The 20,919-nt window shown below is 30.5% G+C and overlaps 5 protein-coding genes across 5 annotated transcripts; 4 read left to right on the top strand and 1 right to left on the bottom strand.

The window, feature by feature from the left end:
• Positions 1 to 692: 692 nt before the first annotated feature.
• PmUG01_08038400 (CPSF (cleavage and polyadenylation specific factor), subunit A, putative) lies at positions 693 to 11,582 on the top strand (the record flags this gene model as incomplete). Its single annotated transcript, XM_029004552.1, has 10 exons — positions 693 to 8,951; positions 9,415 to 9,486; positions 9,738 to 9,811; positions 9,942 to 10,008; positions 10,202 to 10,248; positions 10,363 to 10,434; positions 10,638 to 10,680; positions 10,764 to 10,837; positions 10,989 to 11,291; positions 11,501 to 11,582. 10 exons carry the CDS (start codon positions 693 to 695, stop codon positions 11,580 to 11,582), a joined length of 9,093 nt encoding a protein of 3,030 aa, XP_028861230.1.
• Positions 11,583 to 11,970: 388 nt separating this feature from the next.
• PmUG01_08038300 (26S proteasome non-ATPase regulatory subunit 9, putative) lies at positions 11,971 to 12,660 on the bottom strand (the record flags this gene model as incomplete). Its single annotated transcript, XM_029004551.1, has 1 exon — positions 11,971 to 12,660. The coding sequence occupies one exon, from the start codon at positions 12,658 to 12,660 to the stop codon at positions 11,971 to 11,973; it is 690 nt and encodes a 229-aa protein (XP_028861229.1).
• Positions 12,661 to 13,360: 700 nt separating this feature from the next.
• On the top strand, positions 13,361 to 15,579 carry PmUG01_08038200 (conserved Plasmodium protein, unknown function; the record flags this gene model as incomplete). Its single annotated transcript, XM_029004550.1, has 2 exons — positions 13,361 to 13,426; positions 13,699 to 15,579. The coding sequence occupies 2 exons, from the start codon at positions 13,361 to 13,363 to the stop codon at positions 15,577 to 15,579; spliced, it is 1,947 nt and encodes a 648-aa protein (XP_028861228.1).
• Positions 15,580 to 16,389: 810 nt separating this feature from the next.
• PmUG01_08038100 (conserved Plasmodium protein, unknown function) lies at positions 16,390 to 17,043 on the top strand (the record flags this gene model as incomplete). Its single annotated transcript, XM_029004549.1, has 1 exon — positions 16,390 to 17,043. The coding sequence occupies one exon, from the start codon at positions 16,390 to 16,392 to the stop codon at positions 17,041 to 17,043; it is 654 nt and encodes a 217-aa protein (XP_028861227.1).
• Positions 17,044 to 18,845: 1,802 nt separating this feature from the next.
• On the top strand, positions 18,846 to 20,093 carry PmUG01_08038000 (stomatin-like protein; the record flags this gene model as incomplete). Its single annotated transcript, XM_029004548.1, has 1 exon — positions 18,846 to 20,093. One exon carries the CDS (start codon positions 18,846 to 18,848, stop codon positions 20,091 to 20,093), a length of 1,248 nt encoding a protein of 415 aa, XP_028861226.1.
• Between the last annotated feature and the right edge of the window lie 826 nt (positions 20,094 to 20,919).

The raw sequence follows: 20,919 nt of genomic DNA, 5'->3' as shown, positions 1-20,919 counted from the left end.
GTATACATGGATAAGTATACATGTACATATATATATGTATATATATATATATGTATATATATACATTGTATATTTTTTTTTTCACGCGTACATTCTCATATACATACTTATATACACTGCAATCATTTATACATTAATTATCCCCGCCTTTCTTCTCCTAGGTATACATGTGCGTTGTTGATGTATACACAGTTTAGTCTTCATTTCGCCATTTCTCATTCATTTTGATGAACTTATGTGTGAAGAAGCAGAAAATTTGAATCAATAAAAAAAAAAAAAGTAAAGGACTAAAGTTGAACAATCATAAATTAAATCCAAAACCAAATAAAGAATACGGTTAGCTATCATCTGGGTGTGATAAAGAAAAAAAAAAAAAGAAAGAAAGAAAGAAATAGAAAATAAGAATTACAAACGTGAAAGCAGCGAAATAACGCAATAAGGTTGTTGTACGAAGGAAAAGAATAAAAGATAAGGAATACAGTATACATAAAGATAACAAAAAAAAAAAAAAAAGGAAGATAAGATGATTTAAAAAAGCTGAAACTTGAGTGAAAGATTAAATAAGATAGCAGGGAAAAAAAAAAAAAAAAAAAAAGTGTAGAATAGAATAAAGCACAGGAACACAAAGCGGAGGATTACAAATCAGTGGAACTTAAATCAACGCACGAAGAAACGAACGGAACGAGTGAAAAATGAGCATATACCACTTTTATAATAATGCTATACCAAGTACATCAATAAGAACAGCCATTTGCACAAACATAAAAGGAAACAAGAAAAAGTATTTGTTGTATGCATGTAACAACTATTTGAATGTGTGTTGTGTAGATAAGGATGGGTTCACAGATGATTTTAGTAAACATGTCGTCTTTTCCGAAGTGCTAGAATTACGTGAGTACTTACCAGAAAAATTAACAGATAGAGATAAAAAAGAAAATATAAAATCATATGTATTTTTATTAACAAGGAAATATAATTTATTACTTTTAGAATTCGATATAAAGTTAAATGATTTTGTGACGTTGTCCCAAATAAATTTACATGAATTAAATGGCATGCACATTGAAGAAGATATTACATTTCTACTGGACGAAAGACAACGTACAGTTTTGTTTTACGGATATAAAAATATTCTTAAGTATATTTATTTAGATTATGACGATTATTTTAATTTAAGTCGGTTATATACCTTGAGATTAGATGAAGGCCTCATCATAGACATGATATTTGTGAACAGCTACTCCGATGGTTACCACGATGTTGGAATTAATGAAGGGGATGACGATGAGGAGGACGATTACCTAGATAATAGCGACCACGGTAATAAAGACGAATCTATTAACGGCTGTAATTATGAACGTAATGACGATCCTAATAACCACTTTAGTAATGACCACGTCAGTAATGCTCGCAGTAAGGAAGAGGGAGATAGAGGGAGGGGGAGAAGAAATAGTCATAAGGGAAGAAACAACACAGATGAATATTATTCAAAGCACAATTCGAAAGAGTGTGATTACATAAAAAAGAAAAAAAAAAAAAAAAAAAAATTATTAACACGTTCAGCTAATTTGCATATGGAAAATATGACCAAAAATGGAAGCAACAAGAGGGGTTGCATAAACGGCGGTTCTGTATCGTCAACTACTGTTAACAATAATAAGAAAACACATGTTGATGAAAATAGTAGCAATGGTGCAAGTAACAGCATTAATTATGATTACTGCCCCGGTGATAAAAACAATAATCATATTAAATTAACTAAATATAATGCATATGTAACAAAAGAAGAGAAAAAGGAAGAAATAAATTTAAAAAAAAGTGAAATAGATGTAAAAAAAGAATATACTGAATGTACATCTACAATAGAAAAACCTAAAAATCTTTTTTCATCAGATGAGGATAAAGAAGGAGATAAGAGTTTCACTAAAAACAATTATATTGATGAGTGTAGAACTGATCGCTATAATAACAATAACAATGGTAAGTGTAACGATGATGTTGATAGCTTTGATAGAATCCTTAGAATTCATGATTCCCACTCCAAGGGGAAAAGATATAGAAGAAGCATAAGTTCTACTATTTGTATATTATACGATGCAAAAAAAAAAGAATCCTATACATATGAACGGTACATAAGACTTATCCCTTTGTACTCCCTAAGCGATAAGAGGGACATAATCGAGTTCAGTGGAGGTTACGTGGCTATGCACCCTAACAAAATAGGAAATCATCTCGTTAGCGGTGCTAGCGGCATTGACAGTGTTAGTGGTGTTAAGGACATATGCTCCAACGTCTATGGAATTAATAATGGCACGTCGACACAATTGCACGCTCGTGGGATGAATGAAGACAAACCCAAGATCCTTCAGACGTACTATAAGCCCCTTATAGTCGACTCAAGCATAAACAAGCTTCTGTGCTTTGCAAAGAACAGAATATTACTTATAGGTTTTCAATTTATTAACTATATAGATCTAGAAAGTGATAAAGACAAAAATTTCTTTTTAAGCTCAGAGTTAAGAACAATTAGATGTATAGAAAACCTAAATGGAAATAAATTCATTTTAGCAGATGATTATGGTGATCTGTATATATTAACATGTTTATGTAAATCTGAACCAACATCGTATAGGTTAACAAATGAAAATTATAAGGACACTTGTAGAAATATTAACTCAATTAATCTACAGTTTATAGGTACATGTTCAAGGTCGAATGTTATTGTGTCTATTTTTTCAGATATTATATTTTTAGGATCCCAAGTTAGTGATAGTTACTTACTACGTATGCATAACTATCCTATATATGAATGTGAAGACTATGCACCAGTAGAAGCATCTTCCTATTTTACTTTAAACAATTCAAACCTTCTCCCTAATGAAAAATACAGTGGACATATAATTGCTGATACGTCTAATGAGATTAATAGCAAGGATTCGTTTTATCCCTTTCATCATGAAGGAAGGGGTGGGGAGATGTGTACTGTCGGTGGTGTTCCTGGTTACACTCATCGCCATGTTGAAAAAGACGAGGATGTCTATGTAGGGGAAGATGAAGAACAAGACAAGTGTGCTAGTAATTCCATGTATGTCGCTAACTTCAATAACATCCGTAACACCTGTTATAATGAAGATAACCCGAGTGAGAGTCGCATGGTCGGAGCTGACTCGTTCAGAAATATCCAGGATAACATTAATGACGGTATCAATTGCAAAAATATATTCGGTCGAACTAGTATAAAAAACCACAGCAGAGATGTCGTTATGCAGGCTAACTACAGTTACAGGAACGTAAATGCAGAGAAGAGAGACACACGCAGATTTAATCACTGCTGTTTTGAAGATAATAATTATAATATGAAAGGAAATCAAAATGATGTAGGTATGACTTCTGACAAACATGACTTTTATAATTTATGGCATACGAAAGAAGGTCTCATGATAGAAAATAAAGCACAGGTAAGGGGATATCCAAGCGGAACGTATGCGCATAATATGGGAAGAAATAAAAAGAGAAAAAAAAGAAAAAAAAAAAAGAAAAGAAAGAAAAAAAAGAAGAAAAGTGGGAGCGAAGTTGGAAGTGCAGGTAAAAGTGGAAATGAAATTGGAAGTGAATGCGGGAGTGAAAGTGTAAGCGAAAGTGGAAGCGAAAGTGGAAGCAAAAGTGGAAGCAAAAGTGGAAGCAAAAGTGGAAGCAAAAGTGGATGCGAAAGTGGAAGCGAAAGTGGAAGCGAAAGTGGAAGCGAAAGTGCAAACAAAAGTGGAAACGAAGGTGATAGCGAGAGTGGAAGTAAGAACGAAGGGAAGAGAAACAAATTTTATATCGAGATCCTTTCGGTTATTCAAAATATGGGTCCGATCTTAGACTTTTGTGTAATCAAAAATAAACATGATGAAAAGGAAATAATAACATGTAATAGTTATGGAAGAACTGGATGTATATCTATTATTCGGAATGGATTAAAAACAAATATTATTTCGAAGTTAAGTTTAAATAGAATTACAAATTTATTTGTTGTAAAATATGTAATACATCTAAAAAAGAAAAATAATCAAACAAGAGCAGCAAATACCAAAATGAATGATGTTAAATGTAAAAGGGAAAAAAATGAAAATACATCCGATGTTTTTCCAACTCTAAATGATGAACATAGTGAAAATTATTTTATAAAAAAAGAAGAAATACAATATTTAGATAACGCATACAATGGTGCTGAGAAAGAGGGGGAAAAAGTGGAAGAAGCAGGAGAAGAGATAGAAGAACCGATAGACATTGAAGCGTTTGTATACCTAGATGGTAAGAAAAATGTACAAATCAAAGACATCAATTTGTGCTTTCTAAATAAGTATTATTTTGAAAATAAAAGAGAAATTAACGTGTTGAAATACGCAAATTTTATTTATTTTCATGTGTTCATTATATGTATAACGTACGGTTTTCGAACGAGGATCATCGGCGTGTGCAACGATAGAGAAAGGAAACAAAGGAAACATTACAAAAGGGGAAAAAATAAAAAAGGGGAAGCAGACATAGGCACAGTTAGAGGTGTACGAAATCATGTCCGGGTAGACACAGAAAGAGCTTGTGGAACGAAGAATACACAGCGTGTTAATTTCTCAACCCCATATGAAGAGGGCTGTCAAACGAATGAACACTACTTCACCAAATCACATAGAAAAAATAGCAAACACAATAAAATATTTCTGTGCGAATATGAAAACACAGATATAGATTTAAGGAACAACACGATATACTTTAACGTGTTGAACAATTTTCCTTATCTTGTGCAGGTAACTAATCAAAGCGTTATACTACTGTGTTGTTTGTCATTAAAAAAGGTGCATGCTTTAACATTTAATTTTATTTATAAATTCTGTTTATATAAAGATTATTTCTATATATACTGCAATAACAGTATTAAGGTATATGCAGTTACTGAAAAATCTCTCATCTTTTTGTATGAATATGAATTAAGAGAAACAATTACATCCATGGTCATTTACAAAAGTTTATTAGTATGTGTTTTTAAGAACAAACAAGTAATACTTCTTACCATCAACAAGAAAGGACTAAGTCAATTACAAAAAAGAGAAAATGCGCAATGTGTAAGGAATGCATATATCTTTAGAGAGGTTTTGTTATATGAGCCTAAATGCTCTTTTTTTGTTTTTATATGTGATATTGAATTATTGGAAATGAATGACAATGTTTATCTCTTTATTGGGTATAATAATGGGGATTTGGAATACTTCTTGTTATGCTCCATTAGTGATGTTTGCATGAATAGGAGGAACAGTGGGTTTAGAAGTGATAAACATATGTGTAGCACACATAGAAGTGGTACAGGTGGACGTGGCTACTGTAAACGTAGTAGCTCACATGGACGGGGTACACACAGGAGTACCACGCATGGACATAGTAAACATGTTAATAATAGTAGCTCTATAAATTATGAGCCGAACCAAGTAACCATTTGTCCATTTTATGATGATCAAGCGTCCAATGCTCATTGTAACAACAACCACAGCAGCAACATCAACCACAGCAGCAACATCAACCACAGCAGCAACATCAACAACAATAACAATAACAATAACAACATCAACAACAATAACAATAACAATAGTAGGAATGACAATCGCAGTAGTAGTAACACCAATAATATTGAAAGTAAGGAGAGGAGGGGAAATAATATTGTTGATGAGGGTAAAACCATCCATGACAAGAGTAAGTCGCGTTATGGAGGTATCATAACATATAGTGAAAATAGTGTAGGACAATTATCATCAAAAAAAATTTCAGTTAAAAATGAATATTCCCAGTCAAGTGGTACTCGAACAAATGCTAATATGAACGGAAAGAGATATAACAAATACAACACGAGTAAACAGATTTGTAGTTATAATAAGGCACAAAGAGAGGATAACAATATTTTCAAATTACATAAAGAATTTTTAAAAAAAAAAGAAGCTTCTTTGAAATATGTATACAGTAGTAAAAACCTGAACAGTAAAGAAAATTACAAGTTTAGCTACAAAATAAAAGTAACTGAAGATATAGAAAAAGAAAGGAAAATTAAAAAATGCAAAAGGAAATTACTAAAATATTTATCGCAAAATTATACAAACGTGTTTAAATATTTTGATTTCTATAATTCAACATTTAAAAATGTGCACCATTTGCATAAAGCATGCGTGAAGAATACTCAAGATGAGCTTCTCATCGATTCGAGTTCCTTTTATAACGTCAACGTAACATCGGAGCTGTTTAGAAGCATGGATTGTTTACTGAACAGGAATGTAAGCGCGGATCAGCATTATTATAAAAATGGCACGAATGGGAGATTTAGTCAAATGAGTAGCAGTAATGGGATTGCTAACAATGATAGTAGTGGTAATAGTACCGGTAATAGTAATGGTAGTAGTAACAATGATGGTAATGGTAACAATGATGGTAGTAGTAACAATGATGGTAGTAGTAACAGTAATAATGGCCGAAGCGATGACTATGGCAGTGGTTGCTGCAGTAGAGACCGCTCTGCTTCCGCTAGAACGTTGAAAGGCACCTTAAGGCGTAGTGCTAACAAATCAGAACAGTTGAGTGATAACCATATTAAGAAGAACGTAAAATGCAATAAGCGACTGAAGGAAATGTGCGCTCAAGAGAAAGGAAGAAACATACCACATATATCTGCACGTTATTTAAAGGCAGAAAAAAGAAAGAGGGGGAAATGCAAAGAAATGAAAATTAATATTAAAAAGGCTAATTATTTTTTTCAATTTTTCCAAATTTATGGATTATCCTCTGATGAATCATCAGGTAGCGATATTGTTAATTTTTATACGTTTAAAAGATTAAGAACTAAAAAAAAAGAAAAAGAAAAGGAAAAGGAAAAAACGTATAAAAAGAAAAGCAGAGCAAGTGGCAATAAGACAAAGAACTTGGGTTTGGAAAAAGATATATTTAATAATTATTATTCTTCTCTAAATGTGTCTTCAAGTTCAAATGTAGACTGCATTAATCATGTTTATTGTACGCCCATTCGAACATATGGGAATTACGACGAGAGGTGTGCAAAGGATTTCCACTTGGCTTCCTTCCTAGAGGAGAAAAAAAAGCAAAAGAAAAGGAAGAAGAAGAAGAAAAAAAAAATTAAAATAAAAATGAATAACACCAGTATCAGTAGTAATAATAATAGTGGTGGTAATAATAATAGTGGTGGTAATAATAATAGTGGTGGTAATAATAATAGTGGTGGTAATAATAATAGTGGTGGTAATAATAATAGTGGTGGTAATAATAATAGTGGTGGTAATAATAATAGTGGTGATAATAATAATAGTGGTAATAATAATAGTGGTGGTAATAATAATGGTGGTAGTAATAAAAGCAGAGGTAAGAATAGAAACAGATGTAAAAATAATAGCAGTAGCAATAATAATTGTAGTGGTAATGACTATAATAATAATGGATGTGGTAATAGTAATAATGTTAGTGACAATGTTTACGCAGAAACTATGGAGGGACAGAGAATGGATGCAAAGAAAAAGAATAAGGGGAAAAAACCCCATCCGAATAACGATGATTTTTCAAAAGAATTAGGAGTAGTTGACTTAGAAAAGGATGATAATCAAAACGACAATAGTGGTATGGATACACATGCACAATTTGAATATTGTCGAAGCTTTACCAACAAGAGGAAGAGAGAGAGTAGCAATATTCAGAAGGACTTAAATCGTCTGAACAGATCAGGAAGTTACAATCGAAAAGATAGTATAAGTGAAGAAATCCTACTTGAAGGAACAAAAAGATACAGCAGTAGAGGTGACTGCAGTCATATCGGTAACCCAAGCAGTAGGCATTGCAGTAGGCATTGCAGGAGCCGCTGCAGTAGTCGTAACAGGCTCGGAAGAATTGATAAGAAGGGACTGCTCAATCTCATATTCAAAAGAAAGCTAAAAGAACAATGCGACAATATGTACGTGCAAGAAAATTATGTGCATTCTGATAAGTGCAGCAGTAAGTCGGATGATGTGTCCACAAGTGACTCATCATATTTTGAAAATATGCAGAATGTATTATTTGATGAAAAAATATATCTAAAAAGATATATTATAAAAAGTAAAAAAATTGCATTAACAAATAAGAGAAAAATAAATGTATGTAAAGGGCCTATTAAATTTAAAAAGTTCATAAAAGTATTCACTGAAAGAAAAAAAATGGATATAAATATGAACAATCATTCTGTAAAGAAATATAATTTCCTTTTTGTGTGTTGTGAAAAACCATTGATCATATATTCAAATTTAAAAAAAAAAATATCATTATCTAAATTGTCTATTAAAAATATATATCTAGTTGATCTTTTTAATGATTTTAATTATTTAAATCCATTTCATAATTTTAGTTCATTTAAAAAAAAAAATCAAAACAATTTTTATTTTATTTTTTATGATGGTCAACGGATATATATATCTCACCTAAATGATATTAAAGAAACATTTTTACAAAAAATACCATTCCATAGAACAGTCGAGAAAATAGCTTATCACTCAGAAACTGGTTTACTAATTACTGCTTGTCCTCTAGAAGAAAAACATAAAACAAATAAAATGATGAAACAGATTGTATGCTTTTTTGATCCACTTCAAAATTCAGTCAAATATACGTATATAATTCCCTCCAAATATAGCGTTTCCAGTATATGTATATATGAGGTAAACAAAGATGTATATGCTAATAATACCGTCAATACATTTATTTGTGTTGGTACTGCAAACATTAATGAAAGAATTACGGAGCCTTCTTCTGGCCATATCTACGTTTTTATTGCTAAAAAGAAGGTTAACATTTTTGAAATCAAGCATATATACACCTACAATGTTAACTGCGGTGGTATCACGCACTTGAAGCAGTTCTACGACAAGTTGATAGCGGCTGTCAACAATACGGTAATATGCTTGTGTGTGTGTATGCTCGTGTTTGTATATACTCTTATGGGGATATACTCGTGTGTGTGTATGCTCGTGTTTGTATATACTCTTATGGGGATATACTCGTGTGTGTGTATGCTCGTGTTTGTATATACTCTTATGGGGATATACTCGTGTGTGTGTATGCTCGTGTTTGTATATACTCTTATGGGGATATACTCGTGTGTGGGTATGATCGTGTTTGTATATACACTTATGGGGATATACTCGTGTGTGGGTATGATCGTGTTTGTATATACACTTATGGGGATATACTCGTGTGTGGGTATGCGCGCATGTACTGCCACTGTTTAAGCGAAGCTTAGAGGTATAATATGTCGCAGAATGCATTCAAAAAATAAAATACGATAGTATGTTACTATTTTATAACCATTTGCTCATAGTTTTATCAATGCCTTATTTTTTTCACCCCCTCTTACAGGTCATTGTCCTTGATATGAGCAACTTCTTAATAAACCTGGAAAAATATATGGATTATTCGAACAACGCCATTGTAAGAATTAAGCTGTGTAGAGTTTTGGCGTTCTGTCATGCATGTGTGTATTTATGTGTGTGTATGTACGTATATATACATATATATATATATATATATATATATATATATATATATATATATATGTATTTTTTTTTTTTCTTTTTTTTTATGCTCATACACGTGCATATACATTTGCACACGTGCCCGCACACTTGTCATCTTTTTCCTTTTCATTTTATTCATCCCCATCAATTTCTTTTTCATATTAGCTAGAGAAGGACGACGCTATTTTGGAGGTAGCTTCCTTCACGCCAAGCTCGTGGATAATGAGTCTCGACGTTTTGTGAGTGGAAAAATACCAGACATGTTTATATACAAATTGCACGTACATTCTAATGTATGTACATCCATGTGCATGTAGAAACCGTAGAAATATTTTACACATATTTGCTTATATAAAATTTTTTTTGCAGGGAAAATTATGTCGTAGTTGGAGATATCATGACATCAGTGACAATATTATCTTACGACTTTAACAACGTAATTAAAGATTATACGTCTTATACTAAATGTGTTGGCTATAATTTAGTCAATATTATTAAAAAAGTGAAAGGATAACAATATATACGTGCACATGTATTTTTTGCACATCGCCAAATTATATACACGTGCATACAACAAGTTCAGATACATTTCTTAATATTTTTCTATCATGTACCTTCCCCAATTTTAGTCTATTTTGAACGAAGTTTGTAGAGACTATTCCAACGTTTGGTGCACGTAAGTGAACATTTTAACATATCTCAATATGCAAGTGACGCATTATTTATGTACATGTTATTCGTATTCCTACATTCATGACAATAATTATTTTTGCACTTTCTCTTTTATTAGATCTGTTTGTGCCTTATCGAAAAGTCATTTCTTAGTTTCTGATATGGAATCTAACTTCCTTGTGTTACAAAAGTAAAAAGAAAAAAAAGAGTACATACGTATATGCATTTTTGTCCACCTCATCACATGAAGGGCGTGCTATGAGGAGACACTCAATATATGCGCGCATGTTCGTGAGTATATATATATATATATATATATATGTGCGTGTGTGAATACTTATATATATATTCCTGTGTACACACGCTTCTCATTTTCAATTTTTTTCTTCGAAGGTCGAACATCAGATACAACGATGAAGACTCCTTTAAGCTATCGGTAAATTACCCCTTTGAAAAAGATTTCATATGTACATGTTCATGTATATATAAACATATATCTTCTGTTTTATTAAAATTCAGATGGTATCACAGTTCAATCACGGGAGTGTTGTTAACAAAATGTTATCGGCTTCGTTAACCAACTTAATTGAAGAGTTAGCAAAAATCAAATAAAAGGACAATATGCGCGCGAATAAACTATGTGTGCATGTACATATATACATACATATATATACATTTGCATGTATATGTGTCGTCCCATATTAACCCGTGTTTCCAAATTGCATATTAACATTTTCTTCTCAGAGTGGAAAGTCGAGATGGGATTTTGAGAAAAAATGACAGCATTCTATGTGCATCAAGTGAAGGGTCCATTTGCGCCCTAATTCCCTTTTCGAACTTTGCAAATTTTAAGAGAGCTTTATGTATTGAAATAGCCTTAAATGATAACATATCATCTATTGGAAATTTAAGTCATAGTTCTTATAGAGAATATAAAATCAGTTTTGCTTCAAAATGTTGTAAAGGTATTGTGGATGGAGAGTTGTTTAAAATGTTTTTTTACATGCCTTTTGAAAAGCAGTTTAAAACGTACATTTATGCGAAATGGTAAGTAAATATAATAAAAAAGTTATACATTATTAATTTTTTTTTTTTTTTTAATCTAGCGCATTTGCTCTTTCTTGTAGTCCTTATAATTGTCCTTCATATTTCCTAATTCGTTGCTTTTTATATTATTTTTAAATATTTTTTTCATGTGTGCTTAAATGCCCCCACACCTTTTCATATTTTCCTTACATGGTGATATTTTTGCACAGGATTGCTAAAAAATTGAACTGCAAATTTGGAACTTTCGAGAATTTCATGTTAGACATAGAAAATTTGTGCAGCTTTCTATAACATGATCATTTGAAAAATTTTTTTTTTTTTTTTTTTTTTTTTTTTTTTACATATTTGATAGATACGCTTACTTATGTGTGCATATACAAGTATATATATTTGCTCTCCCGCAAAATGGAATAATTCTTTGTATGTGATACTTTTTTTTTTTTTTTTTTTTTTTATTTAATATAATTTTCATTTTTATTTTAATTTATAATTATGGTTTTATACTAACCTCCTTTTCAGTCCGTATGATATTATTCCGACAAACGTTTATGTTAATTTTTTTTTTTTTTTTTCTTGGTCAAAATTTTTTCCATTTTCACTTTTCATACCTCTTCACATTTTGCGATTAAAAATAATTAAAAATGTTATGTTGTGTTTTCTTCATTTTCCAAATTTTCTTTTACCTTTTGAACATTGCTACATTTTTGGTAGGTGTCAGATGGCATCCGATATACAACCCATTAGCTGTTTTATCAGGAAAAATATAATAAAAAAATACTTTTTCCTCTCTTAATATTTTTACTTCAATTTTAGAAGGATTATTTTTTACATAATCTGTAATCTTTTTAAATATATCTACGTTTTTATTATCCTCTTTTTCTGATTTCCTTTTTACATCTCCAAATTCAAATATATAATCATTAACTCGTAGGCCTGCTTTGTGAGCAGGAGAATTTTCAATAATTTCATCTATCATTGCAAATATATTATTTTTTGCTTCTTCTATTTGATCTTGGCTAATCCTCGGTTCGTTTATAATGTTCCCATTAATATCTTGTTCATCGTATTGCACATTTCGATTTCGCTCTACTCTTATCACAGGATGCGAATTATGAATATTGTGTAGATATTCTTCTATTTTTTTATTTATATCTATATAATCATTTCTTAAACAAATAATTTTATTCCTAGCAATCCTAATTCTATAAATGTCTATATCATTTCTTGGAAAACCTTCCGAATCTATTAATTTCCCATCCATACCTATGTTTTTGTTTTCAGGCTTTTCTAAAAACTCCATATTTTCTTTTATTTCTCTTTCAATATCTTCCCTTCTCTTTGCAAGTTCATGGAATTCTTTTAAGTCCATTTCTTCTAATGTTCAGAATATTAAAGAGATGACAAGTGAATATGTGGACAGTTAACGGGCATATGTCAAGAAGAGTTAATCTAAGGAAACACAGTTTTGTGTTAATACCTGCTTTTGGAAAAATGATATCATATTTGATTTTTTTTACTTGTGCTCCTTCGTACTCTTACTTTTTAGCGCCCTTTTTCGTAGTCCTTTTACGTACTCTTCTTTCTCCTTTTCTTTTCTTTTTTTTTTGTTCTTTCCTTACAGAGGAATATAAAAAAAAGAAAAGTAAACTTCACGGATTCCTTTACGAAACATGCGCAACAAAATGGAAAATAAATATAAAAGGAAACAAAAAAAAAAAAAAATTAAATCATTCAACAATGAACAGTCGAGAGAAAATAGGTCTCCTTGCGGGTAAGCCTTCAAAAAAATGAAAACGATGAACAAAATGAAAAACATAAACAAAATGAAAATAAAAAAATAAAATAAAATAAAAAAAATAAAAAAAAAAAAAAAAAAAAAAAAAAATATGCCCTTGTTTAAGCCCTTAAATTTACTAACAATTCACAACGTATATATTTACAGAAAAAATGTAGAATGATAATATAAAAAACTTAAATAAAAAAAAAAAATATAATATACAAAATAATCGTAAGGCAGAATAAATAAAAAATATTATCGCAAACTGCTTAAACTAGCCAGGAAAAAAAAAATGTTTAGGGATAATTTCCCCAACATTATTATAGCAAAGAAAAAGCAGATTTTTCAAACTCAAAAGGTATTACTCGAAAAATATAAAAAGAAACAAACGGACACATCATTATATATCATGTAAACAATGGAATGTGTAAAATGGGTTTAAATTGATTACCGCTTTGTGCTGCATTATACTGCTTATCGCTAATAGTGCCGCGAATTTCGTTTTGTGGCTTGTAAGTGGACATACGAAGGTGCATACACGTACGTACATACATATATACATGAGTACCCGGTGAGTGGACGAAATCGACCCCTCTACTTCATACCCACTTGTATATCTTTTCTTGACAGCGGTTCGCCTATTACAGGTTTCACAAGAGGGTTGGAAAAGGGTCATGGGTAAAGTACGTAGAGAGATATAAAATACCTAGGAGCATAGAAAACACACAAAGGTTAATATTTAATTATGAAGGAAGCTATTCCGAAAAGAAATTATCCTGTAGCTGGCAATGGATGCTACCAAAGAAAATTGCTCAAAGTACTACATCAGATGAAGTATTAAATGTATGGGTGTATTATCGGCATAAGAGAAAAAAGGCATACCATTATATGAAAGTTTTAAAAAGGCTAGTTGATGTTGGTACTTGCTCAACTAGCGATTGGAGATTTAAGCTTATTACATCAAGGATACAAAATAAAATTAATACTTTTTTAAATTTACCAAGAATATGTTATTACTATGGTAGGTTAAAAGCTACAGCACAGTTAGAAAATATAATCAAAATATTAAATCATAGACTTACCTCTTATATGCCCCACCAATTAATATTAATTTTAAAAGCATTTTCCTTATGTAAACTTCAGGATAAATACCTTTTTAATCGAATACGTGGTTTATTACAGCCTCATATCAAAACTGTCCCTTTTTATTACCTAACGTTAATTGTTGAAAGTTATTCGTTTTGTTTAATTCACGATTACTTATTTTTTAACCAGATAGCGAATGAGATAATTTATCGACTGAATTTATGCAATAATAAATATGTAATAAAGTCGGATGATCATTATGACGGAGTGAATGCACTTACAGATGAAATACCCCCAAATGTGATTAGCGAAAAAGAGGGGTCACAAAATAGACCTGTTGAAAATGGATATGAACATGGTCATAATTTTGTTAAGGATGAAAAAGACAGTTTAAAAGTTATCTTAGAAACAGACTACGCATTAATAAAATACAAACAAGAACATTTTAACTATTACCCTAGTATGAAAAATTTAATAGATATATCTTATTTTTTTTCAAATTTAAAATTTCAACATTATTTATTTTTTGATTATATAAGTATGTACATTATGTACATGTTAAGAACTGATCAGAATTGCTTAACCCCATATTTAATCGAAAAAGCAGTAAGCTCATTTTATAAATTAAAAATAAATGATATAATACTATTTGAACATATTTTAAAGCATATAGATATATATATATATGATTATCCTCCTAGTGTATTATGTTCTATTGGGTTTTATTTTTCATCCATCTTACCAGTACATTATTCCGAAATTTATAAAATTTTTAAAAAAATATTCTTGCATGTTCAGAAATATATGAACATTTTGAATTTAGACTCTTTAACGAAATATTGTTGCTTAATTCATAAGGGGACAAAAAATAAAAAAATTCAGAAAGAAATTTTATCTCATATAAATGAAGAAATAAAAAGGAACGATAACAAAAATGATAAAGTAGTTTATGATATACCAAGAATTATTGAAATATTATCCTTTCACAATTGTATTGATGAAGATTCTTTTACTATTTTATGTAAACATCTCCATATCCATTTGAAACATTTCGAACCGTGCGATTTTAATAGGGTAGCAAGAGCATTATTGAACGTAAAAATTAAGCAAAATATTTATGATGAAAAGATAATCAATGCTATTGCAAGAAATGTAATAAAACATCATGATCTCTTTCATATAATAGATTATCACCAAACAATTAAATCTTTACTAAAAATGAATGTAGTCAAGGATATTTACAAAATATATTTAATTAAACACCATATCAATGTACCCTTTTATGGTTTTGACGAATTAAAGATAGACACTCAACTGCCAAAGGAGGTAAAAAAATCAGTCTATCGGTACAAAAAGGGGACCATATACTTTTCAAACAAAAAGATTGAACAAGAGTACCCCTTGTACAAGAGCATAGAGGGATGACTCAAACATAAGAGGAGTACAGCACCGCGTGGGCAAGTAAGATTAGTGAGCAGAAAGTAGTAAATTGTATACGAATCAGTGTTGATCCGTACGTCCCAGTCGAGTTAGTAACTGTATGCATTACGTATGGAGAAACGGAAGAATATTTTTTAAATCCCTCCACGTTATTTTATGATGTGACGTGCTATGCTTTATTATGTTGCTAGGCTGATACATTGTTATGTTGTTGTTCTGTTTTGTTTTAATTTGTTTTATTTTTTTTCATGCAATTTTTTTTCATTTTATTTTTTTTTATTCTTTTTTTTTATTTTCTTTTTTTCTTTCTTCGTATATTTTTCAAGCTCCTTCTGCGTCGTGCACTTCATTATTCTGTACTTTTTTTTATGAGAATTAAGAAAAAAATTTTTAAAAATATATGAAGCATTATTGCAAGGTGTATTTACATAAACTACGCGCGCTATGAGGACTGTGTATTCATATACACATATATATATATATATATATATATAATTATCACAAAATAGTGCAAAATAACGCAACAGTCTAAATATAGAATGCTTAACAAATAGACGAATGCGTTTATAAATTATTCATTTGTCTGCTTCAATTGTTAGCGATTTATGTTGTAAGAAGCGCTTTTGTGTAAACTTGTTCGAAAGCCAAATTATTATATGCAAATAAGCGTATGGACAAACACATTCAACATTTTTTTTTTTTTTTTTTTTTTTCTTCTATTCTTTACTCATTTTTGTAAGCATTAAACATATAAAACCTCTTTATTCCCATTTTCACGTTTAAAAATTAAATATGATGATCAGTTTTTTCATACTTTGTATACTTCTTGTTATTTCCTTTGATATATCCCTTAGTGTTTACCCTGCGAAGGGGGGAGTACCTATCGAAGCAAAACAAGGCACACATGATCACATACAATTTGAAAATATTCCAGATGAAGAAAATTATTATACTCATGAAGATGTATATTACGTGTCGGGAGAAGTAAGTCCACCAGTTGACTATAATGACATTTCGGAAAATTATAAAAAGAAAATGATAAATTTTGATGATATTGAAAAAATAAATAATTTGAAAAATTTAAATAGGACAAGTACTTTTCAAAATATGCAGAAAGTTTATTATGAAAACAATACTTACAACAGCCAATTAAATAAAAGTATAAAAAAGATTTTAAGCATTGCATTAAACGTACCTATACATGAAATAAAACTTCATGATATCAATATGCTGCTTAAGAAATGGAGACAGGTGAACAAAGAAAAAAAAAATTTAACTAAAACGTATAACAATGAGTATTATTTTAAAACAGTTAAAATGCATGATCCTCACCTGAACAGAGCAATAAATACAGACAGAACAGCGGAATTAGCAACTCACACAGGAGTAAAAAACATATACAACGAATCATTTATAAGTGCTGATTATTTGCTTCAGTTAACTTTTTAAAGAACATATGAAAAAAAAGCACTGCACCTACGTATTTATGTAAACTCAGTTTTAGACATTTCGTTTTCCTCAGGCCTTATACACTTTATGTGTAGGAGCAAATACCGTGCATTTGCACATATGTATATATATATAAATATATATATCATAATCATTACAATGGAAAAAAACTAAACCGGGAAACGCTGTATACGCGCAAAATCCTAAGTCCTTTAAGCGAAAAAAGCAATAAATATATATTGTTACTACGTGGTTATTATACTACGTTTTTACTGTATCATTACAACAACGTCGAAATGAAAAAATTATATGCTACCCTTATACGAAATTTTGTACTACTTGAATGTTCATGCGTTTTGACAATGCATGTTAATGTTAAAAAAGCCTTTGAAAGGCTGCTTACAATGCTTACGTGTCTCTCTGAAATTTTGCGCATACATACACATAAACATATATATATGTATATATATATTTGCGGTTATATGTAGATAAATCATCAGGAAGGGAATTTTATTTTATTTTATTTTATTTTTTTTTTTTTTTTGAAACTACAAATATTATATGAAATCGAAAAGTATTTTTTAGCTTGAAAGGGGTACGAAGAAAAAATGTTAGTGAACTCTAAACAGACACAAGAGTGCAAACATAGAACTACTCACCTAATACGTCAGTAGGTGTAAAGAGTTATTTACGCTGTATTTCCTCCCTTTTTTAAAATAGTGAAAAGAAAGCCTATTTTATATTAGTACTTTTTATTTTGTCAATTTTGTCAATTTTGTTAATTATGCTAATTTTGCTAATCTTATTTTGTTTAGTTTTTTAATTTTTTTGATTTTTTCCCCCTGCCTCTTTACTATAGTGCACATGTATATTTCACGCACTTCCAGCGCCTTGAAAAATTTATGCTATTCAAAGTTGTTTCTGCAGAAATGCTTTTTCATTTCAAGCAACGTTGATATGGAAAGCTGCCTTTCGTAGGTGCCTCTACAAATTAATTGGTTAAAATTGTACCTTGTTTTGTCATTTTTTCATTTTTTCATTTTTTCATTTTTTCATATTTTTATTTTTTTATTTTTATTCATTTTGTCATTTCTATTCAGTTTATTCGATTTTTTCGTTTCTTTTTTTTTTTTTTCCGTTTGTGAAAAGCAAAAAAAGTACACTTTTTGTATGTACAAACATATCTATTTAGCAGTGTACCATTTAACCTATACATAACCTTCCTATGCGCAAAAATTATTAAGCCTTTTTTTTTTTTTTTTTTTTTGCAATACAATGTTAGCTAAAAAGTAATATTCATTCGGCAAACTGTGTTCTACGTACAAGTACATATATGTACTAAGAACAGGATATATGCATGCTTAGATGTACATGTTGAAGTACGTGCTTAAGTTCAAGAATAAGTTCACACGTAAGTACACGTATATATATCTACTTCTATATATATATATATATATATATATACATATATATACATATATATGTTTACCATTTTAGAGCAAAGCCGTGCTGCACAGAATAAGCGTACACGATCGTAGAAAGAAAGTCGTGTATTAGTGGAGGGCGTATATGCATGTAAAGTAACATACACAAAAATCAATATCATAAAATCAAATATGCTGTTGTAAGATACAGTATAATAGTTTATGTAAAGGTTATAACACAGTTAAAAGAGGGGCGAAAATTTTGCATAAAACATAAGGAAAAGGAGGTGAAGAACAAACATAAACACGTAGGTGTACGTACATGCACATATATGTACAAATAGTACATATATATATACAAATACAGAGGGGCAAAAAATGATTGCTTCCAGCTGGGTCATCGGGGGAACACCTCTTATGAAGCAGTGTAGAAAAGTGAGGTGCATTAAAAGAGCGTTAAGTGAAGCAGATTTACAAAAGTTTACCGACATAAATCGTAGAAGTATAAGTAGTGCAAGCATAAATCATATAAGCGTAAAATGCCCAAACATAACTAGTGCAATAGTAAATCGCCCATGCATGAATTACACAAGTATACGTTGTACAAGTGTAAACCGCGCACGGATGTGCTATCCCAGAGGAGCTTTGTTTCTTCAAAACATGCGCACCTACTACACTAGTGGTGAGGGGAAAAAATTTACGAAAAAACTATGGAATCATCTGGGCTTTGTTATAATACCCCAACAGACAGCCTACATAATTGAAAGGCTAGGGAAATATAGAAAAACGTTACTGGCCGGAATACACTTTATCATACCCTTTATAGATAAGATAGCTTATGTTTTTTCATTAAAGGAAGAAACAATAACTATACCAAACCAGACAGCTATAACAAAAGATAATGTAACTCTCAATATTGATGGGGTGTTATATATAAAATGTGATAACCCTTATAATTCTTCGTACGGTATTGATGATGCTGTTTTTGCAGTAACGCAATTAGCACAAGTTACTATGAGATCTGAGTTAGGCAAACTAACATTAGATGCTACCTTTTTAGAAAGAGATAATTTGAACGATAAAATTGTTAAGGCAATAAATGAATCAGCCAAAAATTGGGGTATTAAATGTATGAGATATGAAATACGTGATATTATACTACCTGTAAATATTAAAAATGCTATGGAAAAACAAGCAGAAGCAGAAAGAAGAAAAAGAGCGGAAATATTACAAAGTGAAGGAGAAAGAGAAAGTGAAATTAACATAGCCATAGGGAAAAAAAAAAAATCAATATTAATAGCAGAAGGACAATCATTCGCTATAAAGGCAAAAGCAGATGCAACAGCTGAAGCAATTGAAATTATTACTAATAAAATTAAAAAGCTAGATTCAAATAATGCTATATCGTTACTTATAGCGGAACAATATATTGATGTCTTTTCAAATATTTGTAAAAATAATAATACGATTATTATTCCGGCTGATTTAAATAATATTAGTAGCTTGATTTCTCAATCCTTATCTATATATAATAATATTCAAAATTCTAAGGCCCAAATACCGCAAATACCTCAAATTCCATCTAACCCTAGTGATAACCGTATCACTTCGGATGTGCAAAACTGATTGCACTTGGGGATGGTGGGTTCGCCCCTTTTACGTTTCCCCGACCCTCGTACATCCCCTCGCGGGCGTGTAAACATGTACATATATACATACGTGTACATACATATATACATGCGTATATTTACCTGCGCGCACGAATTTGCTCTTTTCGATCTGTAGATCGATGCTGCTGTCAAAATGGTACCCATGCGTTCTGGTTCTTTAACAGGGGGAAAGTGTATGCGTCTTGATGTCCTGTACGTTCAGGGGATTTCATTTGTATTCTTCTTATTCACTTGCACTTGTGTTTTATTATATATATATATATATATATATATGTTTATTGTATTCCTTTTTTATTTATTTTATTTTTTTTTTATTTTTTATTTTATTTTTTTATTATTTTCCCGTTTTGCTTGTTTATTTACTTATCATTTCTTTCCCATTCCCATAAATTACCCGTGCACACATCGGTACATCCCTGTCCCTAACCCTTTAAGAATAATTTTTAGTAAGTGCCAACAGTTTCTGGAATGATTAGTAGTAAATCTTTTTAGGGGTGTATTTTGCTCACACTCCACGTGGTACACATGGGTTTATACATGTATTCGTACATATATATATATATATATATATATTATATGCATATAAATGTGTATGGATGCGCGTATGCACCTTGTTGACAGTGTATTTACCTAATTGCAAATGAGAAAATTAAATGACAATAAATCAGACGAGAGGCATATACCCATCGAACCAGTGAAGAATAAACTAGTCTATTTACTTTTGTGTATTTTTTTACATATTCATCTTTTTAATATTTTTTTTGGACATAATTATTTTATTT

Source organism: Plasmodium malariae (assembly GCF_900090045.1).
Source record: "Plasmodium malariae genome assembly, chromosome: 8".
NCBI lineage: Eukaryota > Apicomplexa > Aconoidasida > Haemosporida > Plasmodiidae > Plasmodium > Plasmodium malariae.
The sequence above is the reverse complement of the archived record's forward strand: the minus strand, read 5'-3'. Positions and strand labels throughout refer to the sequence as shown.